At 36.3% G+C, this 10,560-nt stretch overlaps 1 protein-coding gene across 1 annotated transcript; it reads left to right on the forward strand.

Moving 5' to 3' along the window:
• Positions 1 to 211: 211 nt before the first annotated feature.
• LOC119799887 (olfactory receptor 4K15-like) lies at positions 212 to 1,189 on the forward strand. Its single transcript, XM_038309721.1, has one exon. The coding sequence runs from the start codon at positions 215 to 217 to the stop codon at positions 1,187 to 1,189; it is 975 nt and encodes a 324-aa protein (XP_038165649.1). The 5' UTR covers positions 212 to 214.
• Positions 1,190 to 10,560: the final 9,371 nt, after the last annotated feature.

Raw genomic sequence — 10,560 nt, forward strand, 5'->3', positions numbered from 1 at the left:
ACTGATTTCTGACTTTATATAACTAGATTCATATAACATTCTATGGCATTATTTATGTGAATTTCAATACCTCAAAAATTCCATGAATAGAAACATAAAAGTGTAATTTTTGAATTATGTTCTGTAATTGAAAAAGAACGCCAAACTTATTTAATTGATTGATTTCTCTTCTGTTTCTACTCAGACAACTGAAGACAAATGTCATCCAAAGTCAATGAATGAGACAAATTACTCTCGGGTGACAGAGTTTGTGCTGTTGGGCCTGTCAAGTTCAAAGGAGCTCCAGCCTTTCTTCTTTCTCATATTTTTACTGCTGTACTTAGCAATTCTGCTGGGAAACTTCCTCATTATCCTCACAGTGACAGCAGATTCCCGACTTCATACCCCCATGTACTTTCTGCTTGCAAACTTATCTTTTATAGATATATGTGTAGCCTCTTTTGCTACACCCAAAATGCTTGCTGACTTTCTGGCTGAAAAGAAAACTATATCTTTTGAAGCCTGCTTGGCTCAGATTTTCTGTGTTCATCTCTTTGCTGGTGGTGAGATGGTACTTCTTGTATCCATGGCCTATGATCGATATGTTGCAATATGTAAGCCTCTCCACTACACGACAATCATGAGTCGCCGTGTGTGTATTATTCTGGTCATCATCCCCTGGTGTGTGGGTTTCATCCACACAACTAGCCAGCTGGCATTCACTGTTAACTTGCCATTTTGTGGTCCTAACCAGGTGGACAGTTTTTTCTGTGATCTTCCTCTGGTGACCAAGCTAGCTTGCATAGACACTTACATTGTCAGCTTACTAATAGTTGCAGATAGTGGCTTTCTCTCCATGAGCTCATTTCTCCTCTTGGTCATCTCCTACACTGTGATTCTCATTACAGTTAGGAATCGCTCCTCTGCTAGTATGGCCAAGGCCCGCTCCACCCTAAGTGCTCACATCACAGTTGTCATACTCTTCTTTGGACCATGCATCTTCATCTATGTGTGGCCCTTTAGTGGCTATTCAGTTGACAAAGTCCTTGCTGTGTTCTACACCATCTTTACACCCATATTAAACCCAGTTATCTACACTTTGAGAAACAAAGAAGTTAAGGGAGCCATGTCAAAGCTGAGGAGTCGCTATCTGAAACCTGGACAGGTTTCTGCCCTGATTAGAAATTCTCTTTTTCTAGAAACAACTTGAAAGTGCAGCATTGGCAGCATTTCCACTGTCTTTTCTCCAGATATTTCCATAACTAAAAGTAGTCATTTAACATATGCAGATGTTTAAAATTATAGACTTACTACAATTGTAATAAGCAGAAAAGATTTTGTGAGAAAATTTTGTTTAATTAATTTGTTCTTTGCCATTGATTTTTCTTCTTGTTTTAAAATTAAGATAGTTTTAAAATAAAAGATGAGCTTTTCTGTAAATAAAATTATATTATTTACTGAATTATAAATACATTTTTCTTGTATGGTTGGAAATGTTTTATATTCAGCACTCAAGTAAACTTATTGTTTATAAAGAAACATACATTTTATAAAACCAGATAAACAGATGTTCAAGCAAAAGGAGAGTAAAGAGTACTTGTTGCTTTTTATAGTTCTATGTTCACTTTGCTACTGTGATAATGCAGTTTTTTGTGAACACTGTGCACTGATATATATTAAATAATTGCTTACAGTATTTTGCACTCAATGGGTCTTGGTACAAAGTTTACTATTCAGTACCAGTTTTTACAGCACTTGGGTTTCATGTACAAAAATATAATTAAGTGCATAATAATTACAATAGATAAGGATGAGAACAGATTCCTTGGGCAAGGCAAAGAGATTATAAGCAACATGAGCTCTTGGATTAGAATCTTACACATTGTAAGCAAAGCCCTAATACTTGAAAAATAAATCCTTAGATGTTATTGAGTTTTATAAGAGCCAATAGTTTTTTCATTATTATTATTATTATTATTATTATTATTATTATTATTATTATTATTATTATTATTATTATTTTATTACAAATTTTCATCTCTTCCCCTCCTCCCATTTCCCCCCTCCCCCATTCTCCCTTCCCCTCCCTCTCCATTCCAAAGAGCAGTCAAGGTTCCCAGCCCTGTGGGAAGTCCAAAGTCCTCCCCACTCCATCCAGGTCTAGGAAGGTGAGCATACAAACAGACTAGGTTCCCACAAAGCCAGTACATGGAGTAGAATCAAAACCCAGTGCCATTCTTCTTGGCTTCTCAGTCAGCCCTCCATATAAGCCATGTTCAGAGAGTCCGGTTTGATCACATGCTCCATCACACCTAGTCCAGCTGGCCTTGGTGAGTTCCCATTAGATCAGCACCACCGTCACAATGGGTGGGCGCACCACTCGGTGGCCCTGACTTCCTCGCTCATGTTCTCCTTTCTTCTGCTCCTCAATTGGACCTTGGGAGCTCAGTCCAGTGCTCCAGTGTGGGTCTCTGTCTCTATCTCCATCCATCACCAGATGAAGGTTCTATGGTGGTATACAAGATATTCATCAGAGTATCTATAGTATAGGGCCAGTTCAGGCACCCTCTCCTCAGCTGCTCAAGGAACAAGCTGGGGACATCTCCTTGGACACCTGGGAACCCCTCTAGAGTCAAGTCTCTTGCCAACCCTCAAATGAGCCAATAGTTCTTACCATAGATTATCTAATGATCATGTTACTAGAATTATCCATTATTTAGAATTCATTGCTTCTATCAATAACCTATGTTACAGCAAAATGTTTTGATTCTGGAGTGTTAAGTTGTATTGCCTGTAGTTAAATTAAGTACCTATATTTTCACCTTAAAATGCTAAGAGAATGAATCTTCAGGGCTCTCATTACATTCTATAAAGTAACTGTCAATCATGCTGATGGCTATCAGTTTAAGTTAGAGATGTATACAAAAATCACACTATAACATGTTAGTATGTACATTTGTATTTGTCAATAAAGATAGAATTGATTATGTTGCTTATCCACTGAAAATTATGAAGGGGTGGAAAAGGAAGTATTTTACAGGATAGGGGAACTCTTTTTGGAACTGAAAAGTTAAAACTAGAAGTCAAAGAAATTGTGTATTAGCATTTTCAAGTGGTTGGTAATTATTTTTGTATGTAACATCCACCATTTCATGCCTGGAAACCAAGATTCTGTTCTCTCCTTAGGTGAGCTTAGCTTTTTAGCAATGGTACACAGTGTATTCACAGAGTCTGTCTTTCTGTACTAGGTTTATGTTAGTTAAATAATGGTCTACAGGTTTCATTATGCTGTCAAAAAGGCAATTTCTTGTTTTTAAAGACTGGGCTGGGGATTGAACTCATCTTTTCAGGCTTGGTAGAAAGAGTCACTGAGGACTGAGTCACTTGGCCATCCCATTTTCATTTTTTTGTAGTCTTTTTAAAATTGTATTATAGTTGTTCTTTCATGGTTGTGTTTGTGTATGTATGTGCGTACATGTCTGTATATGTATGAACACGTAACATTCTGTTTTTACTATCTCTCCACAATCTCACCTTTCTTCCTCATAGACCTACCATCTCCCCCATCCCTACAGGTGCCTTCCTACAATTCATATGTTCTTGTTTTGTTTTAGGACTCACTGAGCTTTTTTCTTTTGAATGTAAACTTTCTTTTCTTTTAATTTATTGGATTTCTTTAAAAAATGTCAATCCAAATTCCCATTTTCTCCCCTCCTCCCATTCCCACCCACTCCCTCCATTCCTTAGAGAGGGTAAGGCACTTTGCTTTGTGGAAGGTCCAAGGCCCTACTACATCTAGGCTCAGCAAGATATACATCCAAAGAAAATAGGATCCCAAAAAGCCAGTACATGCAGTAGAGATAGATAAATCCCAGTGCCACTGCCAGTGTTTTCTCAGTCTGCCCCAGCCATACAACTGTCAACCACATTCAGAAGGACTAGTTTGGTCTTATGCTTGTTCTTTCCCAGTCTTGTTGGAGTTGGTGAGCTTCCATTAGCCCAAGCAAACTGTTTCAGTGGGTGAACCCATCATGGTCTTGACCTCTTTGCTCATATTCTCATTCTTTCCACTCTTCAACTAGTCCTTGGGAGCTCAGTCCATTGCTCTGATGTGGGTCTCTGCCTTTGTTTCCATCTGTTGTTGGATGAAGGTTCTAAGGTGATATTTAAGATAAACATCAGTCTGACTACCGGCCAAGGGCAATTCAGGCACTCTCTCCTCTATTGCTTAGTGTAGTTGGGGTCAGTCTTGTGGATTCCTGGGAATTTTTCTAGAACCAGGTTTTGTGCTAACCCCATAATGAGTCCCTCAATCAAGATACCTCTTTCCTTGCTCTCATATCTGTTCCTTTTTTCATCTTGACTATCCCATTCCCTCAAATTCTCCTCAACCCTTCCCTTCTCCCCTCCTCTTTCCTTTCTACCCTTCCTTCTACTCCCCACCCCCATAGTGTGTGAGAATTGTCTGTAATCTGTTAATCATGTTTTAAATAAAATGCTGATTGGCCAGGCAGAAAGTATAGGCAGGAAAACCAGAAAGGAAGTAGAAATGATGTAATGAGCACAGGAGAATTCTGGGAAAGAGGAAGTTGATTCCTTCCACTCCTGCCCAGACCACCAAAGCATCAGGATGTGATCTGCCCCACTGAAAAAAGGTACTGAGCCACATGGCTAACATAGATCAGAAAAATGGGTTAATCAAGATGTGAGAGTTAGCTAATGAGAGGCTAGAGCTAATGGGCCAATCAGCTTTATAACTTTAGAGACCTATGTGTGATTTTCTTTGGGGCTAAGCAGTTGTGGGGTACTGGGCGGGACAGAAACCCTAACAAGCAGGCCTGGCTTCTGTTCATGTTACACCCCCATGCTCCCAATTTTGTTAGGCGATTTTGTCTGTTTCCAATTTCCAGGTGGGCCTATATATGTTTTTCTTTTGGTTCATCTTATTACTTAACTTCTCCAGGATCATGAACTATAGGCTCAATGTCCTTTGTTTATAGTATCCACTTATGAGTGAGTACATATTATATTCATCTTTTTGGGTCTTGGGTTATTTCACTCAGGATAGTGTTTTCTAATTCCATCCATTTGCATGCAAAATTCAAGGCAACCTAGATGTCCTTCAACTAAAGAATGGACAAAAAAATGTGGCACATTTACACATTACAGTACTACTCAGCAGTAAAAAACAATGACATCTTGAATTTTGCATGTAAAAGGACTCACAGAGTTTAACCAGTGTTATAACTGTGACTGTGCATTTGAAACTGTTCATTGACACCTGGCTGCTTACCATTGGGAGCACAAGTGAAGACAATGACTACTCTTCTGCCCAATCCATCAGAGGCAATATTTCAGTAGGGAGCTCATAAGCTCAATTAGAGAGTTGTTGGTTACAACACAAGCATGTATACCACTATTGCACCCTTGGGGTTACAATACCATATTCATATTTGTTGTGGTCTTATAACTGGGTTAGGACTGGTAGATGCTTCCATCTTGTGGAAGCTTGGATTCCTCTTCTGGTACCATAAAAGTTAGTTCTCAGTGTGGAGACTTTAAGGTCAGTCTCAGTTCTGGAGTCTCTGGGCCTTGTATCTGAAATGTGTGGTGACTCTAGTAATTGTGACTTACACTCCACCACTGAGGGGCAGACAAAGGTCTGTGATGTTGGGAAGACCACAACCCAGACCAACAAATCAAAGGAGGGTTCCTTGTGCCTGATCTTATAGTTTTTGTTAAATCCTATATGGATCTTGGTGGAAGTTCTGTTGGCCCTGCTTGAAAGATTTTTTTAATGTATGTATATGTATACATAGACTTATGTCTTACATGCCATTTTAGGTAGTGATAATATGATTCCATATGTATATTCAGACACCCTTTCTGTTAGTTATTTTGCCTTTATCCCTTCTAAGTAGAGTTTCCCCCATTTTCCCTTCAAATCACTTATATTCTGATAGTTTCCTCTCTATTATTCTCCTTCCCATGGTCTCTCTTTATTTCTTTGATTTCTACAGCTACTTCATGTTATATATTAACATGAGAGAGAACATATGACATCTGTCTTTCTGGATCTGCGTTACCACACTCTTAGTCTTTCCTAGTTAAATCCACTTACCTATAAATTTCACAATTTTTTGTTATTTTTTACATCTGAAACATATTCCATGGTGTATATGTCCCATGTTTTAATTATGCATTTGTTTGTTAAATAACATTTAAATTGCTTCCATTTCCTAGCTATTGTAAATAGCATGGCAGTAAACAGTTGTACATGGTGAATTTTGTCAAAGTATTTCTGCATCTATTTCAATGATGAAATGATTCTTATCTTTTAGCCCAATTATGTGAGTTATTAAAATTATTGAATTTAATATAACCAAGGATAGTTATCCTTGAAAATCTGACATAAAGTCAAGTTGATTGTGGTTGATAATCTTTCTGATATATGTCATTACTGCAGCTCACAAAATTTTGTAAGAATTTTAAAATATATTTCCATCAAGGACATTGCTCTATACTTTTGTTTTTTTGTTGTTTCTTTATCTGATTTTGGAATTAGAGTAATACTGACTTCATTGGTGGAGTCAGTATTAATGGAACAGAACTATTAAAATACTCCCTTATTACATTCATAATTTCCCTTTGATGGTGCTGTAATTATTCCTGCTTATTTCAGATTCTGTTGGTTAGGGCTCACTGTCTCTCTCTTTAAGTGTTTTGTTATATCAAGGACCTATCATTCCAGTTTCTCTTTTCAAATATTTTTAAAATTTTTATTCTTGTTCCTCTTTTATTAATGTCCACTCAGATTTTTATTGTTTCTTATTGTCAATAAGTTTCAGGTTTAGCTGTTTCTAAAAACTTGAGTACCATCCTTAAGTCACTTACTAGTGATTATTCTAATATTTTTATGGTAAATATTTAGAACACTAAAGTTTTTCTCATAAGACTGCTGCTAATCTAATATATAATGAAACAGTTTTGTTCTGTTGTGTTTTTATTTTAATTTCATCATGGGAACTTTTAAATTTAATTTTTAAATTTCTTTTTTGTCCCATTTATTACTCTATCATGAATTGGCTAATTTTGATGAACTTGTGTATTTACTAGATGTTTGAAAATTTTGAAGATAGAGGGTCAAAATATTTGCCTTTTCATGCAAAAAAGGTCATTTGAGATACAAAGGAATTGTGCCTAAATATTGATCTACAGTCTGAACCTTTTCAGTTCATAGATGTACAAAAATTCCTGTAATGGAATTTCACCACTGTGAATATCCCAAAGGAAGCAGATACTTTAGGCAGCCCATGTATTCTTGTTGTGCCAAGAATGTACAGTGTCTGCTCTGAGAAAACGCACAAAATTACATGACTGATTTTCGGCATTTTTTCTTCTCAACCAAGATCTCACTCTGACAGCAAGGGAACTTTCTTTTACACAGCAAAATGTAAGAATATGCACAACAATTAAGAGATTGAGTTACAGGAAAACCAGAGAGTGGCTAAATCTGAAAGTCTGTGAATCCAGTTAAAAATTGCAAATATGACATTAAGCCATATTTGAATAATAATTTTAAAGTTATAAATTAAAGCAGTTTTTATAAACAAATATTCCTAATCTTACGAGAATTACTGACTTACTCTAATTGTTAAAGAGAATTAAGAAATAAAACTTACTTATTAATCACCTTATAAATGAACAAATTCTTTAATGTTCTCATAACTATATTGGTAACCATGCTAAGTTCAGATGTATTTCCTTTATAGAGACAAGCTTGAAAAGAAAGACCAATTTATATCACCCATTATATAGTCTTTGGTATATGTTGCCAACATTGAGCCTAAAACAAGTAATTAAGGATTGTTTAATGAAAAATAATATTCAAAATTGGGTATTATGGGAACAACTTAAGCCAACAGCCCTTAAGGTACAAGCCCATTGAAGCATGGCCTCTTATATTATAAATGCAGCCATAAAGCTTGTTTACTATCCCAACTGCTGGATTCAGTTCTTCTTCTCCGTTTTTGTAGAGGACTGTGATCTGTGAGTCTACCTCTGAATAAAAAACTATTTTACTCAATTCTGAGCTAGTATGGGATTACTATACAGTATCCATCTTTATCTGGTGCCCAGGTGAATCCCAACTTTATGCCTACTGGGATAGACCCAAAAGGCTCAAAAGGTGAGTGGCACAGAAGGTTTCCCACCTCTGCATACCTGGCTTGATTATTTATTTTGCCAAAACCCCACAACAGCAGAGCTAATGTGTGGTGAATTGGCAATTTCCCAGGTCCATGCATACCCCCCCCCACATGCTTTCCCTTTTCATGTGGCAACTTGCACAGCTTCTGGTTTCTGTTCTCTGATTGTGAGCTCTAGGTTCCTTGATATTCTTGCCACCAAAACCTCTCTCCACGTATGGAATTGATTTAATTTCTGATAATTGGTCAATCAAAGCATATTTTTCAGTGTGTAAGCTGGTGCCAAAGTGGAACAAAGCAGGGATGTTCATGGCACTGCTGCTCATATCTCTCTCCCACATGGCTGTGACCACAACACCTGCTGGCCAATAAAGATTATTACACATACAACAATTTACTGAAATCTCATAATGGCAGTAACTTTATTTGATTTATATATGAAACGATAAATGTGAAAGTTATATAAACAGATAATATTAACATCCATAAATAATAACCTTTTTTCTTATACTATGAATGGTGTTCTACAAGGATAATATGGCTTTCTGATATATCCACTTATTGTATACTGGGGCATAGCTTTGTTTTTTATATCATATCCTTAAGAAAATGGTTTGATAACAGAGCTAAGAATGAGGCAGTTTTAGAAATGATACAGTTTTCATAGACTAATAATGACTAGCTAGCTGACAGGATTAATACAAAATCAAATTAAAAGCTAGCTAAAAAATTAATACCATTGAAAAGGATAACATTAACTTGACAGAAAAAATTCAGTGCATTTCAAAGAGTATTGAGAAATTATCTGAATGGATCAATAACCTTGAATTTGTCAATCAAAATCTGCAAAAATATTATGCTAAGTTAGCAGAGTATCACCCAGGAAAGTAATCTGCATGCCATCCAAATGATATACAAAAATGAGAAGTTATTTTTAGTGGAAAAATTTTATATCTTGGAATCATATGTGCAAAATAAGTACCAGAGGCTAAACGATTCAATGAAATCACTAGACATATATGCAGGTCAAGAGATTCAGGCTTTACAAAAGATGGTGGAAAAAAATATTTAAAATGATTGAGAAAATTATCAGAACTGATGAGCAGGAACAGAAGATACAAGGACAGGAGTTAACATCACCAGGACTTGACAGAACCAGAGATGACTTACCCAGGGTGCTCACTTCCTACCCTGTAGTAACCTCTGACGAACCATAAAGATATAAATGCCCCACAAGATCCAAATAATGCAGATGGAAAACTATACATATTAAGGATCTAAAAGAAAGTAAGCAAGTATCTCAGGGCTTGCATTCATCATTTGTTAGGGAAATGATAAAAACATAGGCTTCAAACAATAAGGCCCCCCACATGATTTGCCTCAATAATCTCAGCAGTCTTTGAAGATGGAATTCAACTGTTATGGGAATGCTACTAGTGAGAAGAGGCAAAAATTTTAGAACAACGGGGAAAAGCAAAAGGATTTGAGGCTACCCAAGATCAATGAGCTAATTGCAGAGGGACTTTTTTTTGTACAGGCTGCTAAGTTAAACCAACATATATTTTAAAGGTATCTTGACTTCAATATTTGAATCTAAAAATATATCAGTTTGGAAAAGAGGTTCTGATTTTGTTTTCACAGAATATGAGAACCTGTGGATTCTTTCCAGACTAATGTAGTTTGGAAAAAAAAAAAAAAAAAAAACCTGAAAGGTCCCATTAACTGCCAAAATTACTTCACCCAACAACAACGACAAAAAAGCAGTAAGCATTTTGGAAAGAACTTTTCTCTAATTTCCTAAATGCTTGATTATAAATGATTGTTTATATTTAACTAAACTAAATGCTGGGAGAAAGAAAGAAGAGTTGTGAGAAGCCATGGAGCCATAAGAGAAGAAAGACATTAGCTGTTAGGCCATGATCCTTGTGGTAAATTATAAATTAATAAAATGGGTTAAATTAATATGTAACAGCATGCTAGGAATATACTAGAGTCAAGCAGTGTTTTAAATAATATAATTTCTGTGTGATTATTTTGGGGCTGAGCAGCTGGGAACAAACAAGCAGCCTCCTACAACAAATTGGTTCTCCAACATGTTTGACTATATCCATGTAAAACCTGACAAAGCTTTATAAGGAATTTAGACATAAAAGAACTGAGTTTAGCACATCTTCTTGGTAACAACAATTTTTTTTCTTGATAGGCTTGCAGAGATCATGGGGTGCCTTGGTTGCTTAAAGAGAGGTACAGTAAAAACTGAGCAGCTTTTTAAAAAATGGTGGCTCCCTTGTTTGTCATACAAGTAACTCTGACTCTTTTGGGAGGTTCTGTTACAGAGCATTTATTTGGGTATGTGAATAAAGTGCTAAAATTT

Source organism: Arvicola amphibius, chromosome 13, assembly GCF_903992535.2.
Source record: "Arvicola amphibius chromosome 13, mArvAmp1.2, whole genome shotgun sequence".
In the NCBI taxonomy this organism is placed as follows: domain Eukaryota; kingdom Metazoa; phylum Chordata; class Mammalia; order Rodentia; family Cricetidae; genus Arvicola; species Arvicola amphibius.